The sequence below is a fragment of the Hemiscyllium ocellatum genome, chromosome 5 (genome assembly GCF_020745735.1).
Source record: "Hemiscyllium ocellatum isolate sHemOce1 chromosome 5, sHemOce1.pat.X.cur, whole genome shotgun sequence".
NCBI lineage: Eukaryota > Metazoa > Chordata > Chondrichthyes > Orectolobiformes > Hemiscylliidae > Hemiscyllium > Hemiscyllium ocellatum.
The window spans coordinates 51,285,624-51,306,209 of NC_083405.1; the positions used below are offsets into that span (position 1 = coordinate 51,285,624).

General features: G+C 38.7%; 1 protein-coding gene across 3 annotated transcripts in view; it reads right to left on the bottom strand.

Moving 5' to 3' along the window:
• The window catches only part of phf14 (PHD finger protein 14), a 239,054-nt gene that overhangs the window by 118,801 nt on the left and 99,667 nt on the right, over positions 1-20,586 (bottom strand). For all 3 annotated transcript variants that reach the window (XM_060824742.1, XM_060824743.1, XM_060824745.1), the window contains exons 9-12: positions 7,148-7,418; positions 6,633-6,739; positions 2,579-2,674; positions 994-1,097 (exon numbers count right to left, since the gene is read on the bottom strand). In XM_060824742.1, the coding sequence (XP_060680725.1) occupies positions 994-1,097; positions 2,579-2,674; positions 6,633-6,739; positions 7,148-7,418 (578 nt within the window). The remainder of the gene's footprint in view (positions 1-993; positions 1,098-2,578; positions 2,675-6,632; positions 6,740-7,147; positions 7,419-20,586) is intronic.

The window sequence follows — 20,586 nt, forward strand, 5'->3', positions numbered from 1 at the left end:
CATGTACGCCAAATCAAGTAAGGATGGCAAGTCATCTTCTTAAAAGACCACCCCTGCCTCCCAACAATCTGCCCCACATATTAGCCTTTGGTTCAGAACTACTAGTCCAGTAACTTAACCACAATACCAGCCCCCTGAGGTTAAAACCTCTGTTTGAGAAGTTAACTGCCTAATACAGAGGAGGTGGTGACATAGTAGTATTATCACTAGAGACCCAGGTAATATTCTGGGCACTCGAGGTCAAATCCAACCAGAATTTAGTAACTTAAAAAATTAGCAGTCTAATGAAAACCATTGTTAAAAACCAATCTGGTTCAATTGTGTCCCTTAGGTAAGGTAACTGCCGTCCTTATCTGGTCTGGCCTACATGTGACTCCAGAACCACAGCAATGTGGTTAACTGGACTCTGATCAGTTAAGAGGAGTCAATAAATGTTGGCTGAGCCAGTAACACCCTCGACCCATGAATAAATATAAAAAAATTGCCACTCAAGCAAGGACAGCTTTGGGACCTAAGTAATGATATGCAGGTGCTAGTTGGATTTCAGAAGTCACATGACATCAGGTTATAGTCCAACAGGTTTATTTGAAACCACAAGCTTAGGTAGAAGAGGGATGTCACTATACACTTCTCAAATGGATGCCCAGAGTACTTTTGGCAGCAATTGGGCAAGTGTCCCCACCTTACTTGTGTAATCAGGATGGTTAAAAAAAACATTTAAAGTAAAAACAAAGAAAAACCCAAGAGAGTTCAACATAAATTAGCTGCATTCATAGTTGTTTCATCATATTAACAGCACACCACTACCAATATTCAGAAGACAAGAAAGACACTCACATCAGAAGAGTAGCCACAAATTACACATATCTTAAAACATTTTGATAAAAAATCAAATAAAAATGACAATTCTCCTGACATACAGAATTACTATAACTAACTGAATAAACTGGACAGACTCATGTAATGTACTTATAACATTAACTATTTTATCACCTGTACAGTACAGCTGGAGGTGTTACTGATTTCAATGCTCCCCCATCTTTCTTACTTGGTCGTCGTTCCTTGGGTGTACGTAAGATCACAGGGAAATTCAATTTCTTTAAAAAATAGAATACAGAACAAGAGGGCAATTAGTATATAATGAAAAAACTGAGCATTGTAGCAGAAAGCTTACTACTGTCCCGTGCAATATAGTTTGAAAAGCACTTCTGGAGAGCATAGCAGTTTTAAATCAATTTTGAAACAACAGTTTACATAAAATTAACTTTAAAAGGCTTTACAGAATAGTGATTTGCACAACGTTTGAAAGTGACATGCGAGAACACGTTACTTTATGTTGTGAAAAATGCTACCTTTGATAAAAGAATATTGAAGCAGTTTGTTTTCCACATCATCCAAATGTTTCGGTGTTCCATAGGTTAATTAGAAAAATTATCTTATTGGAACAAGCTCCCTATAAAGCAGACAAGATTCTCTTTGGATTTTCACTAATCTGCAGAATTCTTGCTTCCTAGACAGGAACCATCTATCAAAGTCATTTCACAGTGGCCCTGTGGGCCTGCGTCTGTTCAGCCAACTGGAAAAATGTGTCATGCAAGCTGCGTAAATGAATCCTGCCGCTGCCAGTTTTACTGCATGGAGTTGGAAATGTATTAGAAAATCTTGTTGCCAATTATACTTTCCTATTTTCTGATTTGGCATATTGCAACTAAGCTAAGATTTAGCAATTGATAGGCAAAACATATTACAAGCATCACACATGGTATCCAATTACATTAGGTTTTCAGTTTCACAAAGCAATGCACTGCCATTGTTCGCATCGATATAAGAGTAACTATACATGCACTGTTCTCACTGACTGCTGTGTCTCAACCTCAGTAAATGAAACCACCCTTCAAAATTATCCAGCAGATAACAGATTCATGTCAAAGAGCTGTAAATTTTAATTATCTCTGATTTATCTATTCTGCCTAGACATTTACATTTTTTAAATTTATTTATAGATTATGCATGCACTGATAACGTTAACTAGCTCACTCACACCCACCCCCCCTAGAAGTCATTTCACTAACTGGAAGCTATGTAAAGAAAAGATACCTCTCGCCAAATCACTTGATTCTGCATATATCATTCTACCAAATTATAACTTATATTAAGGCACAACTGTCTACCACTAATAAACATGCCAAGCAGAATTCAATCAATATTCATTTTATCCAGAAGCTCTCTGCATTAATCAAAACAAGATGGGCAAACTTATTAGATCTATATTTAGCTTCTAAGTACCGCTTCGCTTTACATACTATACAATTGAGAAATGAAACACAGTGGTTGGTTAGGAGAGCTAGGTCTATCAATTACTCCAAATCCAAAGAAATAATTACATTCTCCAAACAAGATAGCTATTATAACTTCAAAACAAAATCAAAAGAATCTTGCAGGTGGATGCCTGCAAGCTTGATTCAACCAGAATTCATAACCCTGAGTACTGTTTGATCAAATAGAATTTTTACAGTCACTGAATTGTGGGGTGCTACATAGGTTAAAAACAGCCACTCGGCATATTGCACTTACTAACCTGTCCAACAATGTTGCTGAGTGTACTCCATAGTGTTTGACCTTCTCGACGCAGTTTTCCGTTCATATTCCTCAGGTTTTCTAGAGATTCAAACAACTGGATAACAGGGAAATGTACATGAGCAATGAAGATAAATAGTAAAATATTAAAACAAAAAAAAACTACATTCATCATTCAAGGTCATTCTGTTTGTTTTACTGACTATAGGAGGCACTCCAAACTTACAAGTTTACAATGCCTTGGAAAGCAGTAATCACAGACAATCTTTAACATGAAGAAACAGTAAATGCACGCAAGGGTAAGCAGTAGAATGGAAGGGGGGAAAGTAACAAATGTACTGATGGAGAGGACAACTTGCAATTGATGCAAGAACAGCAATGAAGTTTACATTAGGAGACTACAATGAAATTCTATACCATACTGACATACATCTTGGACAAATTTTGTTTGGGGCAAAGTCAAGAATGATGACAATGAACTCAGTTCTGCCCTACCACAGAGTAACATCGATGTACTGATCTCAGTAATGTATTGAGGACTGGTTTAACCAGTGACAAAGTTTAAATCTAGATATACTCCTAGCAACATGGTAGAAAATAGAAACTGCCCATGAATTTAATTTGCATAAGAAAAATCTCACTGATCATAAAATTACAGAATCCCTACGATGTGGAAACAGGTCATTCGGCCCATCAAGTCCACACCGATCATTTGAAGAGCATCTCATCCAAACCCCTACCTTATCCCTGAACCTCAGAAGAACCATGGCTAATCCAACTAACCTACACATCACTGGACACTATGGGCAATTTAGCATCGCCAATCCACCTAATCTGCACACTTCTGGATTGCTGGTGGAAACCAGAGCATCTGGAGGAAACTCTGACATGGGGAGAACGTGCAAACTCCATATTCATCCGAGGCTGGAATTGAATCTGGTGCTGAGGCAGCAATGTTAACCACTGTATCATCAAGATGAATAGCCAAGGTCTTTTTCCCCAAGGTAGCGGAGTCTAAAACTAGCGTGCATGGGTTTAAAATTACAGGGAAAAGATTTAAAAGGGACTTGAGAGTCAATTGTTTCACACAGAGGGTGGTGTATATAGGAAACAAGCTGCCAAAGGAAGTAGTACAGGCAGGTACTATTACAATACTTACAAGACATTTGACCAGAGACATGGATAGGAAAGGTTTAGAGGGATATAGGACAAACACAGGCAAATGGAACTAGTTCAGTTTAGGAAACCTGGTTGGTCTGGACAAGTTGGGTTGAAGGGCCTCTTTCTGTATTGTATACCTCTGACTTGTGTCATCAGCTTGGTGACCCTTCTGACTTGGTATTTCTTAAAAATGTGTCAGGTTTTAAGGTCAACAACTAACATGAAGCCATTTGGTTTCAAAAGTCCCATGAAAAATATTCTAACTTTTCAGCACTGAAAATAATCTTGTGAAGTACTAAATAATTGATTTAGCTTGTCTATTAATAAATTATTGACACCAAAGGACACTGGGCAATTTTAAATAATTGTAGAGTGATATCACAAAGTACTGAACTTATGCAACTTTATGTATGATAAAGAATCATGATTATCTGGTTTGTTTCAAAGTACTATTTATTTTGAGCATATTCATGTTTTCAAAGTTAGGTCAACTTAACAGCTCGATTCTAATTTCATTCTCCATATTCAAAGCCATACCTTCAATGCAACTGGTTACAACAAGCTTTTTAAAATAATTTTGCAAAAAATCCCATAAATGCTTTAAAAAGTTATGAAGGAAACCTGAATTATAATTGTTATTAAAACAACTCAGCCAATTAAAAAAAATCATTGTACTCTTGATAATAGTTAACCCTGCAACTTTTATGTAAACAAACAAGTGTGAATTGAGTAGTTAATATAAATTGCAAACACATTGTACACAATTTTGCATAAAACACCATTTTAATGTCTCCCAGGACAGATGGATAATGGGGAGGATATCTTGGGGGACAGAAACATTTCCATCAACAATATATTCATTTATAGGAATATTCATGTAGAAGAAATCCCAAAAGATCATGTGCATAGTCATGATATCAGAATCCAGAATTTAAATTGAAGAACTTATTTTACATGTTTTTGTGTAGGTTTGTATTGTACTACAAAATGAAAGTAAGCATTTCTATTGAAGAGGATTTCATCCAGTTTATAAAAGTTATTGAACAATCCAGCAGGTTGTACCAAAACAGGATATTGTTATTATACATCATTGTTTCTTTGATTTTCAGAATTAAATGCAAAAATGCAACTGCATAATGTAAATTTACAGATAACTTTCTCAAATATTCATATTATACTAAAAAACAGTAAATACAATCTTTGCATAAAATATCCATGAGCTGATGTGAAGTGATGTATGACTTCCAATAAACTCCAACAAACTACCTATCACCTGAATGTCACAGCTGAGATATTTCCAAGAACAAATGGAGAAAATTAGTGTAAAAAGTTAATACAACTTAACACTGTTGTGGACGCAGTTTATTCAAATGCCTTTAAATACATGTTGAGCTGGTTAGTGACCATAAGACACAGGAGTAGGCCATTCAGTCCATCATATCTCCTCCATCATTCAATGAAATCATGGCTGATCTGATAATTGTCAACTCCGCTTTCCTGCCTTCGCCTTTATAACCCATGAATCCCTTACCAATAACTACCTAACTATCTCAGCTTTGCTTACTGCCAGCTCTGTACTGAAAACAGCATTAAAAGATTCAAACTATCTCCTCTTCCTTTGCCTTTCTTGATCTGTCTTTATCACGCTTTTAGCAACATAGTCATAAGATTGTATTATGCAACAAGTAATATGATATCTGATCTTTCAAATTAATTATAGGCTATATGCAGAGGTACAAAATTTCCCAGCTGGAAGATGCACAAATTTATAGTGACATCCATGTTGTATTTTCTTCCATTGTTTCATAAATATAAATATTAATTTGAAGGATTGTAGTACACATTCATGGATTTAAATCAATGTGAAGAAAGGGTTAGAAAACAAAATGATTTTAGTGCAAAAGTTTAACTCGTCAAACTAACCTTCAATGGACTGCAAATAAACGTCATTCAGATCTTAATTTTAAACATCAATGCATCAATGACGCTTTCCTCTGTATCATGTTCCACACCTCTACCTTCACAGTTCACCCCATAAGAAATTTTACTACATGGTAATTTATAAAACATTTCGAGGAAGTGGGCTTCATGGCTGGGCCAGCTTTTATACTCCATCCCTAATTGCCTTGGAGATGGTGGTGGTGAGCTGCCTTTTTGAAATGCTGCAGTCAATGTAGTGTAGGTACACTCACAATGCTACTAGGGAGCAGTTCCAGAGTTTTGAAACAGCAGCACTAAAGGAGCTGTGAGAAACTTGAAGTTAGAATGAAGAGTTGTCTGCAAGTGGTTACTGTTCCCATGAATCTCGTGCCCTTGTCCTTCTAGCTGATAGTGGTCTAAGGTTTCAAAAAAATGCTGTCTCAGGAACCTTCAGTACCTGAATTCCTTCAGTACACCTTGTAGATGGTACACGTTGCTATTACTGAGTGTCAGTGATGCAAAGAATGAAAGTTTGCTGATGTGGCACTAAGCAAGCAGGCTTCTTTCTTCTGGAAGGTGTCAAGTTTTTTTTGAGTGTTGATGGAGCTACATTCACCCAGGTAATAAGTGGAGAGTAATCTGCCACACTTCTGACTTGTATATAGTGGAAAGGTTTTGGGGATTCAGGAGGTAGGTTACTTGTTGCATGATTTTAACCTTTGTCTCTTTAAGTCACAGTGGTCCAGTTCAGTTTCAGGATAATGCTAACCCCATTTGTTTCTTACAAAGGATCCCCGAATACAGAAACTGCCAGTAAATAATAGACTTTAACACTATTTTCTTTTTCTAAATAACATGTAAGTGAAATTGCTATGAATTTTGCTCATACTTCCAATCTTCCTGATGTGTGTACAATGGTACAATTCCCTCTTAGGGTTAGAGTAATATCTATATGGATCACTTGAACACCATACCTTATTGTATTCTACATGAAGTGATTCCTGTTCATTTTGAAGTTTATCTTTTAAGTTCTTTTGTTCACAAATGTTTTCCTGTATTTGCATCATGCGCATGTTCCTCTCTGTAAGAACAACAGCTGGAATTGAGAGACTTGGAAATTAATAAAATGCTCGCCAAAGACATGAGCTAACAACTGTTAACAGGTATCCAAAACATCAAAATGGAGCTGAATAGTTTAAGAGGACATTGAACAATCAAGCGCAGAACAGGTCTTTCTGCCCTTGATGTTGCACCACCCTGTGAACTAATCTAAGCCCACCCCGCTACACCATCCATCATCATCATTATCCAAGGACTGTTAATATTCAGGATCTGTAGTAAACAACCACAAATTATCAACGCATTTAGATCAAATTTTGTTCAAGGTGGGGAAGTGTCGTAACATAAAATAAATTAGTATATATAATTTTACCCCAGGAATTTAATATGAGAATTATTTTCAGTTGCAATTTTTTCTTTGTTTCCATACCAAGATAATAATTCACAAAGTCAGCAGTCAACGCTGGTTGTTTGTGCTTTCTCCTGCCATCTACACTGGAGTTGGTATCCAGCGTGTCTACAGGGAAAATGTCTGTGCTAATTCCCATCAATTCAGCTTTCCGCATAAGCTTCCGTATCACTGAGGCACTGCTGGTGAGTGGCCGTGGCAGCTTCTCCCTGGGAACCCAAGCGTTGGGTTTAGTGCTGCGAGCTAACTCCACTTTAGCACGATATTGCTGCAGTCTTGTAGTAATACGCGCCTATATATGAAGAAATCAATTAAATATCATAAACAAAACACTTAAGTGTGATTTACACTGAAACTAGTTATTACAGTGGCATTTTTTTCATGGTTACACTTTTTAGTCAAATTTGAAGAAAACTTTTAAGTTCCTCAATATTTACAAATTAGTTTCACAAAATGATTTAATGTAGTAGCAAACAAGTACGAATTCACCTGCTTACATATACTTCTTAATCTGAAAATCACAAAGGATTGCAGCTCAGCTTTCAGTGATAATTTCTTTCCCCCATGCACACTGTTTAACTGGTAATTTCCATTCCTGATGAAGAGCTTATGCTTGAAACTTCGACTCTCCTACTCCTTGGATGCTGCCTGACCAGCTGTGCTTTTCCAGCACTATACTCTTCAACTCTGAACTCCAGCATCTGCAGTCCTCACTTTCTCCTACATTTATTTTGTAATGTCTATTCTATTCAGCCTTTTAACTTGTTCCATTTATCTCATCTCTCTCAAAACCCTCATTCTCTATCATGCATCCGAATATCATTCCAATATTCTCTTCAAAATATCTTCACTCATTTTCTTACTTAGCCTTTGCACTTAGCAACTACTCATCCACGGTGCTTTCAATCTCCATCTTAACTTATCATGCTTTCTTAATTTATTGTCCTGCTAGCTTCACTTTATCTTGCCTTCCATTTGAACCACCTACGCCATGTTCAAAGACACTGCTTTTCACTGGTCATCTTTTCTGGTCTTTCTATTTCTATTGTGTCACTTGCCTTGTACAACTCAATTCTCTGTCTCTGTCAAAATTACTTTCTTCTGAGAGCAGTCTTGGGAAAAAAAACCTTACAATTCACTTACAACTATACTATCAAAATCCCTGCTGTCTAACTGCAACCACGCATCTGCTCAACCACACATTCACCTTTACCAAGGATGCCCTAAATGGTCAATGCAGCCAACAGTCTGATCGGTCCAGTGTGGGGATCTCAGACATTTTGTCAGAAAACTGAAATAAATGTTCAGACATGTTTCCCACTTTTCATCATTCTATTACCCAAGGGCGAAACCCGTTCTCACCTCACCCAAAAGCCCATCTCTGTCTATCTAACTCTTATGCAAATCTTAATAGACCAAGTCAAATTCAACCAATGCTCCAGTGTCCCTTGTTAAACAACTGCAAGATATTCATTCTTTTCCCAAACACTTCCATAGGCTCACATCCACTACCTTTAAACCTCCTTCAATTCTACAAACCACTTCACTCATCCAATTCGGGTCTCTGCACACCCTAAATTTTAACCAACACAATATTGGCAATCATTTCTTAATTATCAAGCCAGCTGCTTTGGAAGTCCCTTTCTAAATTTTGTCCACCTCTGTCTTGTCCTTTAAAATACTATTGTCAATCAAATTTTTATCTGTCATATAATATCTTGTCTGACTCACTTCTATTAAGTAGGTTAGGATGTTTAATTATGTTAAAGGTGCCTTATAAAAATAAGACTGTATTTTTGCTGATTATAAGCTTTTCTGAGCTACTTGCCCATTTAAGTGTTAACTTATTAGAAATTAAACTGATCAACTTTCAAGGATTAAATTAATACAGAATCAGTGTAATGTATACTTATTAACCACTGCATAAAACAAAGCACAACTTTGTAGCTTTTTGAGAAAACAGGTATATACAGCTTAGAAACTTAGGCATACTTTTTCCATTTTGTTTTTCTTTCAAAACCATTATTTTCTTATTTGGCAAAGTTTATTTGCCTTTCCCTTCAATCACTGCATGATGTATCATTTCTCAACATTGCTCAAGAACTAATGATCAGAAGGTTAGTCACACTTTCATAGAAACATGGAAAGTAGGAGTAGTCCTCTGAACTTGTTCTGCCATCGAATATGATCACGGCTGATCATCCTGAAGGGCTTTTGGCCGAAATGCTCATTTTCCTGCTCCTCAGATGCTGCCTGACCTGCTGTACTTTTCCAGCACAACACTCTCGAATCTAACTTAGTACCCTAGTCCCACTTTCTCCCCATATCTTGTGACCCCTTGAACCCTAACTATATATAAAACTCCTTTTCGAAAACATGCAAGTTGCTTCAATCGCTGTCTGTAGCAGAGATTTTCTCAAGCTTACCACTCTGGGTAAAGAAATTTCTCCTCATCTTAGTCATAAATGGTCCATCCCATACCTTTACACTATGACCCCATACCTTTACACTATGACCACAGGTTCTAGAAACACTAGACATCAGGAATATCCTTCCTGTGTTTATACTTTAGTGTTGCTAGAATTTCAGGTTTCCCCCCCATTTGTCTAAATTCCAGTGAATGTAGTCTTACATTCCCCCACCTTTCTTCCCAAAAAGCATCTTTCAAAAGCCCTGTGCCAACCTAAGTTTACCGCATGATATTTAATTTTGTAATTTCTGACAGATTACGGTGAATTAGAATGAGTAAATTGTACATGAAATACTTTGAAGTTCTGCACTTTGTTAGCATATAATATTAATTAATAGTTCATATATTATAAAATATTGTTCTTGACTGTTAGTCAGATATGCCTACACATTAATCAAAACAAATACTAACTTTATTGTTTGCTGCAATTAATTCAGATGGAACTCTAACTCAATTTGGCTTTCAATAAAAAAAAGGGACTAGAAAATTTGAAGAACTTGCAGCTCAATAAAGAAATCTACAACAGTCTTCGCATACTTTGTGACAAATAACTTTCAACTTTAGCTTGGAAGCTGAAAGAAGGTAACTGGGTATCAGCCACCAACCTTAACAAGGAATAAGATGCCTAGTTTTAAGGCTACAGACCATAAGAAATAGGAGCGGCAGGAGGTGATTCAGCCCATTTAGTCTGTTCTGCCATTCAATGGGATCATAACTGATCTGATCATCCTTACCACCACTTTCCTGCTATTTTGCCCTGATCTTTGATTCCCTAACTGATTAAATATCTGTCTATCTCAGCCTTGAATACACTTAATGACTCAGACTCATCAGCTCTTGGCGAAAAAGAATTCCATAGATTTCCTATCCTCCAAAGATGCTCCTCCTCATCTCCATCTTAAATACATCAGCCCTTATTCTGCGATTTCACCCTGTAGACCTTGATTTTCCTACAACGGGAAACAATCCTTTCAATGCTAGTTTCATCAAGTCCCCTTAGAATTTTGTATGTTTCAAAAAGATTGCCTGAGACTCCTATATTCTAACAGGTACATTCCCAATCTATTTTAAAAATTGAACAGGTTTAGACTCTACCCAAAATTTAGAAGACTGAAATATATAGGGTACTTAAGATGCTTGACAGGGCCAAAGCTGAGAAGTTTCACCTGATGGGTGAGTCCAGGACCAGAGGGCATTGTCTCCAAATTAGCAAGCAGCAATTTATGACTGGGGTGAGGAAAAATCTCTTCTATCAGACGGTTGAGAGCCTTTAGAACTGCTTGTTACACAGAATTGGGGGGGGAGAGTCCTTCTGAGAAAGATAGATATATCCTTGATTAGTAGAGGGATCAAAGATTATGGACAAAGTGTAAGAAAGTGGCTGCAATGAATGTCAAATCAGCCAAGATCTGATTGAACGGCACAGGAGGCTCAAGGAGCTGAACAGCCAATTTCTGTTCTTATTTCTTATGGTCTTACTCAACTTCTCCTTGCAAAATAATCCCTCCATACCTCACCTAGTGAATGTTCTCTGGACTGCCTCCAATGCCAGTATATCTTTGTTTGCGTAAGGGGCCCAAAAAAGTGTTCACAATATTCCAGCTGTTGAGAGAATAATGCCATGTATATTTTCAGCAAAACCTTCCCACATTTATCATAGAACCGGTAGTGTAGAAGCAGGCCAATTGGCCCACATTGACCTCAGAATAGCATCCCAACCAGAGCCATCTTCCTACCCTATCCCTAGAACTCTGAATTTCCAAGACTATTCCACCCAATTCTGACATCTATGCACACTATGGTTAATTTAGCATGGCCTATCCACCTTTGGTGCACATCTTTGGACTGTGTGAGGAAACTGGATCACCTGGAAGAAAACCCACAGATGTGAGGAGAATGTGCAGTGGGGCACTCCAGCTAGAGCTCATCCACTCTGCCCACTCTTCTCTTTCTTATACTCTTTTTTTTTTCTCCTCTCCTGGCCTCCGACGATGATTCCTGGGCCCCAGCAATTGGCAATGACTCGGCCTAGTGGGTGGCCTCTTGGCATAGTGACTGTCCAGGATGGCGCAGAGACCACCCGTAGCAGCCTGCCAGCCTGGCATGGCAACATCCTGTGTGGTGTCCGCTTGACCCAGAGTGGCAGTCTGAAGCAATCTCCCAGCCTCATGATTCTCAACATAAAGCGCAGTCTGGGAGTCAGGGCCTGGTGCGGACTGGGTTGGAAGAGTGGTGTTTTGAACTTTTCTTTCTGCAACACTGAACATTTTATTTCTCCATTTTCTAAGATCTTGTAATTAAAGAAGCTGTCCTCGGTACTTTTGTACCTAACATGGTAGTGTAAGTGGAGACATATAAACTTTTCATTATACTCAGTCAGTATATGTGACAATAAAGCTAATACAATTCAAGCTCCACACAGACAGTTGTTGAATGGTGGGATCGAATTTATATTCCAATCCTTTTGAAACAAGACCAACACTCCCTTTGCCCTCCACATTATCTGCTGAATTTGGATACTAGTGATTTATGGGCTTGGCCTCTTATATACTTCTGATTTTGTAGCTTTCAGTAGTATTTCTGCTTTTCGATTATATTCAGCTACTCTATTCATCCTGTCAAATTGTATAATGTCACATTTCCCCATATCATTCCATTTGCTGAGTTTTCCCACTTGCCTAACCTATCTATAAACCCTCTGCTGATGTTGTCAGCCTCACCACTTGCCTTCCCATATACTTTCGAGTCAGCTATGAATTTGGCTGTAGTAGTACATTCCTTTTCCTCAAGCCATTTATACTCTAAATAATTGAGACACCAGCACTGATTCCTGTAGTATGCCACAAGTTACTGGCTGTCATCCTGAAAATGCCCTCTTATTACAACTCTGTTTTCTATTAGTTAGCCAATCCTCTATCCATACAAATACAGTATACTATCTCCAGACCACAGAGTTTTATTAAGTAGCCTGATGTATGGTACTTCATCAGCACTTTCTGAAAATCCAAATATATTACAGAACAACCTCGATTATCCAAACGAGATGGGCGGGGAGTATTTTGTTCAGATAATTGATTGTTTGGGTAACTGAACAGGGTCCCATAGCAGCGGCAATAGCAGGAACAGGGTCCCGTGATGGCAGCAATAGTAGGAATAGGGTCCCGCAGCAGTAGTGACAGCAGAAACAGGGTTCCCGCAGCAACCCTACTCCTGCTCCTACTGCTAGCCCAGGCTGGCTGCTCTTGCTGTGCTTTTATTTAAATGTAATAAATATTTTGTGGGATATTGAGATCTTGGTTGGATAATCCATGTTTGGATCAACTGAGGTTGACCTGTACATCCACAAATTCCTTTTTATTTACTAAACAAAATAAACCAAATAACTGCATGTGCTAAAAATCAGATACAAAATCAGAAATTGCTGGAAAAACTAATGTCTGGCAGGATCTATGGAGAGAAGGCATAGTCACCCTTTTGGGTCCAGTGATCTTTCCTCAAAATTTATTGCAGCTTGGGAAAGGTTAGTATAGAAATGGTGGGGGGGGGGGGGGGGGGGGGTGGAGAGGGAGGAGGTGTGGAGGCATTAGAGTAACCGATAGTTGGACAAAGAGAGAAACAGCTGGGTAGAAAAAAACACTTGTAAAAGTCAGCCTGAGAGAATTAACAGCTGCTAATGAAGACCATTAGTGGTTGGTGTGTGTGTGTGTGTGTGTGTGTGTGTGTGCGTGCGCGTGGGGGGGGGGGGGGGGGGGGGGGGGGATTGAGTAACAAATTGAGAGAAGATGATTAGACCATAAATTATTGAACTCAATAATACAATCCCCATTATCAGCTATTTATTATCCATCTGACCTTCATCCTTTGTCTACCCAGCTGTTTTTCTCTCTGTCTGGGCTCCAACTCCACCTATCATTTACTCTTTCATCTTCCCCCACCCCTCCTTGAGCATACCAACCTTCCCCAAACTACAAATTCTGAAGAAGAGTCACTGGACATGAAATGTTAACACTGCTTTCTCTCCACAGATGCAGCCAACTCTATTGAGTGTTTTTTCCAGCAATTTCGATTTTGCTTCTTTCTACTACCATCCTTGTTATCTCCTCAAAAGAGCTATTGAATGAGGCATAATTTCCCCTTCATGAAGCCATGTTTACTCAGCTTAATCATATTATGTATTTCTACTTTCTTATGGCTATTCTTTTCCTAATAATGGGGTAAAGCTAACTACCGCAAAGTAAGCCTTTTTTTTGTCTCCTTGTCTTTTTAAGTAATGGAAGCTATTTAATCCTTTGGGTCATTTTCCAGGATCTAAGGATTCCTGGACGGTTACTGCCAGCGCATCCACTATCTCTGTAGCTCCTTCCTTTAAATATCCTCAGATACATCCCATCAGGTTCATGAGGCCTATAGTTCTTTAGTCCCATTAGTGTTCCTAGTGCTTTTACCTCTAGTGGTAGTTATTTTGTTTATTTCCTCTCCTCCTTATCTCGAGGATAATTATTAATTTGAGTTCTATTCATATCCTCTACTGTGAAGACTGATATTAAATATTTGTTTAACTCCTCTGCTATTTCCTGGTTCTGCATTACTTCTTCAGCCTAATTCTCACAAAGGACTATGTTCACTTTTGCTATGATGTTGAAAGCATGTACTGTACCTTTAAGAGAAAGTGAAAGCTGGCAAACATTTGTCATGTCACAGATATAAAGATATCATTGAAAGATATAACATTTTGCCTGTAACCTAGATACCAAATGTTTTCATAGCCGTTCGAATGTAACCAGTTTACATTGTGCCCTAACATACTAAAACATAAGCAAATTTAAATTTTACTGTTTTCACAACATCGAACCAATCAGATGATCCGATGTTTGGGGTATAAAAAGAACACCAACTGCCATTGTCAGACAGACTGCCCAAAAACACCCAAAGGTAACTTCCTCACGTGAAAAGTCTGTGCAGCAGAAGACCAAAGACGACCCAGGGAGATCTACAAACAAAGGAAGATTGACACCGGAGATGAAAGCTGCTGTCTGGTTTTGAAAATTGAGTTGCTGTAAATTTAATAGGGGTTTTATAGGATCAGTGTACTGTTATAGAGTGGGAGGTAGATAACAAGCCTTTAAGAGAAATGGGGCTTAGAGTCGGAAATAGTTATTGTTTAATGTTTACTTCGCAGTTAAAAACAAAATTGATATTTTTTGTTTAATACTGGCATTTGGGTAGTTCTCTGTCACTCATACTTTAACAGATTACAAGGCGAGGTGAGCTTTTCTGCATAGCTTAATTAGCAGAAAGGGTTTACCACTGTTTCGTAACACTTTGGCTTTTTTTCCCCCCTAGGATCATAGAATTCCTACAGTGTGAAAACAGGCCAATCAGCCCAACATGTCCACGTGGACCCTCCGAAGAGTAACCCACCTAGACCCATTCCCCTAGTCTATTACTCTGCATTTACCCCAGACTAATGTACCTAACCTACATACCCCTGAACACTACAAACAATTTAGCATGGCCAATTCACCTAACATGCTCATCTTTGGATTGTGAGAGGAAAGCGGAACACCTGGAGGAAACCCATGCAGACACAGGGGTGAATGTGCAAACTCCACACAGACAGTCGCCTGAGGTGGGAATCAAACCCAGGTCCCTGGACTGTGAGAAAGCAGGAAGGAGAAAATGAGGACTGCAGATGTTGGAGATCAGAATTGAGAGTGTGGTGCTGGAAAAGCACCGCAGGTCAGGCAGCATACGAGGAGGAGGATCGACATTTCAAGCATAAGTACCACACTTCCAATGCTGTGAGGCAGCAGTATTAACCACTGAGCCATTGTGCCACCCCTCTTGTGGCACAGTCATACAGTCTCTGCTCCGAATCCAAGAGGCCTGGGTTCAAGTCCCACCTGTTCCAGAGGTGTGTAATAATAGCTCTGAACAGGTTGATTAGAAAAATAGGTTAAATTAAAATATATAAATGGAGATCCCTGATTTATGGGATGGCATAGTGCTCACTGGTTAGCACTGCCGCCTCACTGAACCAGACACCAGTTTGATTCCAGTCTTGGGCGACTGTCTGTGTGGAGTTTGCACATTCTCCCCGTGTCTGCATGGTTTCCTCCAGGTGTTCCGGTTTCCTCTCACAATCCAAAGATCTGTAGGTTAGATGATTTGGCCAATCTAAATTGCTATTAGTGTTCAGAGGTCAGGTGCATTAGTCAGAGGTAAATGTGGGGTAATAGGGTAGGAGAAATGAGTCTGGGTGGGTTACTCTTCAGAGGGTTCATGTGGACTTGTTGAGCCGAAGGGCTTGTTTCCACACTGTAAAGATTCTATGATTTCTTTTATATATGAAGTTCTTGCTGTCGTCTCAACTTCACTTGTAAATATACCCTCAAAGTTTATTTTCTCCCTACATTTTTATTTTTAGTGATGAGTAATGATCCTGATTTAATTTGCAACTGGTGTGTGAATATTTGTAAAATAATGAGCGGGTTCAATGTAGTCTTTGGAAGTGAAAAGCATTAGTTTTGGATTCGGGGAAGGCCAACTTCGACAAGATCTGACAGAGAATGGCCACAGTAAACTAAGGAATCTTGCTAATGGGTAAAACAACTGAAGAACAATGGAACATGTCTATAAAAATATTTAACATAACACAAGTTCAGTTTATACCCAGAGAGAGAAAAGTTCCACTTTACAGAAGGAAAAACAGCCATGGACAACTAAAGAGATAAGTGACAATATAAAAATTGAAAAAGAGGGGTTATAAAAATGTCAAAAAACAGCACAGATCCTGCCGAATTGGAAAGATACAAAGACCACCAAAGAGCCACAAAGCAGCTTATAACAGATTATGAAAGGAAACTTGCCAGGCACAAAAAAAACAATAAGAAGAAATTTTATAGTTTTATTAAGGAACAGCAGGTGGACACGAACAATGATGTCCTGCTAAAGACTGAAATTGGGAATACTGTCAATAAGTATGGGGAAATGGGAAACATGTCGAATAGTTACTTTTCCTTAGTATTTACAATAACAAAGGTGGATCGCCTGCCCAAAGTCCTGAGGAAATTAGGAGGAGGTCAGGAACATGGAGTGAATAAAAAATAACATGAGGAAAACATTGGTATTAAGGAAATTAAAGAATATTTTGACTGCTTCCATCCAAGGCTGTTAAAGAAAATGGGGGAGCACATAAGACCATAAAATAAGAAAGCATAATTAGGCCATTTGGCCCATCAAGTCTGCTCAACCATTTGAATACGGCTGAGAGGTTTCTCAACCCCACTTTTCTCCCTTCTCCCCTTAACCCTTGATTCTCACTAATTATCAATAACCTATCTATCTTGGTCCTAAATATTCTCAATGACTTTGTCTCCACAGACATCTGCGGCATTGCAGTTGCCTTGATTTCAGAGTTCCTTGATGCAGTTGTCCCTCTGCATTGGAAATTTTCACATCACTTTGCTTTTTTTTAAAAAAGAAGGGTGAAAATGGAAAAAACAGAAAATTAGAGACCACTTAACCCAAGATCTGTAGTGGAGAACTTGTTTGGAGTCTATAATAAAGGATGGGGTAATTAAACACCTTGAAATTTTTCAGTTAATCAGGAGGATACAGCATGAATTCATGACAGGTAGGTCAAATCTGACAAAGGCTATTCATAATTTCTTCAAGAGTGACTAACATAGCAGACAAGGGAATGTCTATGGATGTTATTTATATGAATTTTCAGAAGGCATTTCATAAACTTCCATGTAAGTGACTGTTAACGAATTCAAGGAACAGGGGGGAAATTACTGATGTGGCTGGGAAATTGGCTGAGTGGCAGGTGACAAAGTACAGACAATGGGTGGTATTAAATTGGCAGTATTTGGCCAATCGTGTATCACAGGGATCTGTATTAAAGCCTTAGTTATACACACTACTTCCTAATGAGTTGGATAATGGCACATTCCTGATGAAGAGTTCATGCCTGAAATGTCAATTCTCATGCTGCTCGGATGCTGCCTGACCTGCTGTGCTTTTCCAGCACGACACTCTCGATTAATGGCACAGAAAGTCATATACCCAAATTTGCAGTTGACACAAAGTTAAGTGGCATTGAAACCACAAAGAAATATTGAGTAATTGTGAGAATTGTCAAAACTGCAAGAGATGGAGTTTAATGTGAGTAAGTGCTATCAATTTTGGATTGACAAAGGATAGATAACATATTTTATGGATGGTATGAAATTAAATACAGTTGGTATCCAAACAGACTTGGGGTTCAGGAGACTAGATCTTTAAAATGTCATAAACAAGTGCAGAAAAATAATCAATAAAGCTACTGGAATACTTGCCTTTAGATCTAGAGGACCAGAATATATGGATTCAGAAAGTACACTACAACTATACAATTTGATTAGATCCACTTGGAAGTATTGAGAACAGACCTGGGCACCACACCTCAGTTAGGATAGACTGGTCCTGGACAGAGAACAACCACGGTTTACAAGAATGACACATGGACTTCAGGGGTTAAACTATGAGGACAGATACACAAAATAGGCTCACTTTCTCTAGAATTTAGAAATTTAAGGGGTGATCTGATCAAAGTCTTCAAGATATTGACAGGAAAAGACAGGATGGCAAAAGATAAACTACTTCCACTGAGTGGAGATTCTAGAATGTGGGACATCATCTGAGAATTACAGCCAGATCATTCAGGAGACATGTTAGAATGGACTTCTACACACAAAGGATGACAGATGTTTGGAACTTGCTTCCACAAACAGCAATGGATACTGGATTAGGTTTAATTTCAAATGAGACCTTTTTTTGTTAAATAAAGATATTAACAGATGTGAGCCAAGGCAGGTGTATGGAATTAGGTCGCAGATCAGCCATGATCTCACTGAATGGTGGAACAGACTCAAGAGATTGAATAGCCTACTCCTATTCCCATGGTCACCTTTTACTGGTTTTTACAATTTCCCCAATTCTTGTCTCAACACTCACCTTTGTCACACTGTATGTTTTGTTTTACAATCTGATGCGATTTTAAACTTCCCTGGTTAACAATGGTGAGCTCATCCTTTTCCTAACACCCTCTTTCCTCACTGGAATGTCTTTGCTGATGCTATTAACTATTTGGTTTAACATCTGCAATTGTTCTTGAACCGTCTTTGCTGCTGAACTCCTTCCTCATTCTAGCCATCTCTACTCTCATTCCTTTGCAACTACAAATACTTAAGATTAGCACAGTTGCTTCTGAGACAAGTGCTTCCCTCTTAACCTGAACAATAAATTCTACATTGTTATGGTGACTGTTTCCAAGTGAATCTTCTACTTTGACATCAATTATTGAACCTGTGTCATTATGTACCATCAGGTCCAAAACAGCTTAGTGGCTGGTTGGATCCACAATGCATTATTGCAGGAAACTGTCCCAAATACAGTCCATGAATTCTTTTTCAAGGCTTCCTCTGTCAATCTGAAGACTCCAATCCATAAGAAGATTAAACTTACCCATGATTTATGTACTGCCTTTGTTACCTGCCCTCATCATCTCCTGATTTATTCTCTGTATCATTGTGCAGCTACTGTTCAGGGATCTATATTCAGATCCAGTGTTTACCAGCTTATTCTTTCCCTTTTTATATCTTATCTCTACCCAGAAGTTTCATGTCTTCCAACTCAAGATCTTTTTTGTTTTTGTATTTATTTCTTTCCTTCCTAACAATGTTACCCCAACTGCCGTTCCTTCTTGCTTGTCCTTTAGATAAACCATATGCCTCTGAATATTGAGTTCCCAGATTTGATTTACTTCTAATATTGTCTCCGTTATGGCTATAATATCACATCTGTTAAATTTATACAGTTAATTCATCCATTTGTTCAGAATACTGCGTGCATTCAAGTAAGCAGCTTTTTTAACCATTTTATCCTCAATTTAACTCTATTTACTCATTTTCTATTTTTGCACCCACTGTCTCTTACTGTTCCACTCTCGGTATTGTTACCCAAACAGCTGCTTTGTAATTCTGCAATATCCTCTTGCTTTGTAAGCCCAACTTATTCAATTCACCAGGACAGTGGTCCGAGCATGGCTGAAGTTAAGTCAAACAGCTCTCTGCTACTCCAGTAATGGCACCAGCCCAAATGATTCTAGCCACACAAACCTTTGAGCTATGCAATTTACCTCTTGATTTTACTTACCATATGCCAGTTTACTCTTGACTCAAATAGTACTCTGATGGTTATTAACTTGGTTCTTTTTTGGACTTACTCCTGGCTGCTCAAAGTCTTTCATTAAAGACTTCTTTCTAATCTTAACAATGGTGTTGGTACCGACTACTAAATCGTTCTCATCGTCCTCCAACTTCTTCTTTAGCCCCAAGATATCCCTGATCCTGGGACTTAGCAGGCACTACAGCCTTCAGGACGCCCCAGTTACAGCTGCAGAGTATAGAGTCATGGAGATGTACAGCATGGAAACAGACACCGGTCCAATCTGTCCAACCGACCAGATATCCCAACCCAATCTAGTCCCACCTGCCAGCACCGGGCACATATCCCTTCAAACCCTTCCTATTCATATACCCATTCAAATGCCTCTTAAATGTTGCAATTGTACCAGCCTCCACCACTTCCTCTGGCAGCTCATTCCATACACGTACCACCCTGTGTGTGAAAAAGTGCCCCTTAGGTTTCTTATATCTTTCCCCTCTCACCCTAAACCCATGCTCTCTAGTTCTGGACTCCCCAAACCCAGGGAAAAGACTATGTCTATTTACCCTATCCATGCCTCTCATAAATTTGTAAACCTCTATAAGGTCACCCTTCAGCCTACGACGCTCCAGGGAAAACAGCCCCAGCCTGTTCAGCCTTTCACTATAGAGCAAATCCTCCAACCCTGGCAACATCCTTGTAAATCTTTTCTGAACCCTTTCAAGTTTCACAACATCTTTCTGATAGGAAGGAGACCAGAATTGCAATATTCCAACAG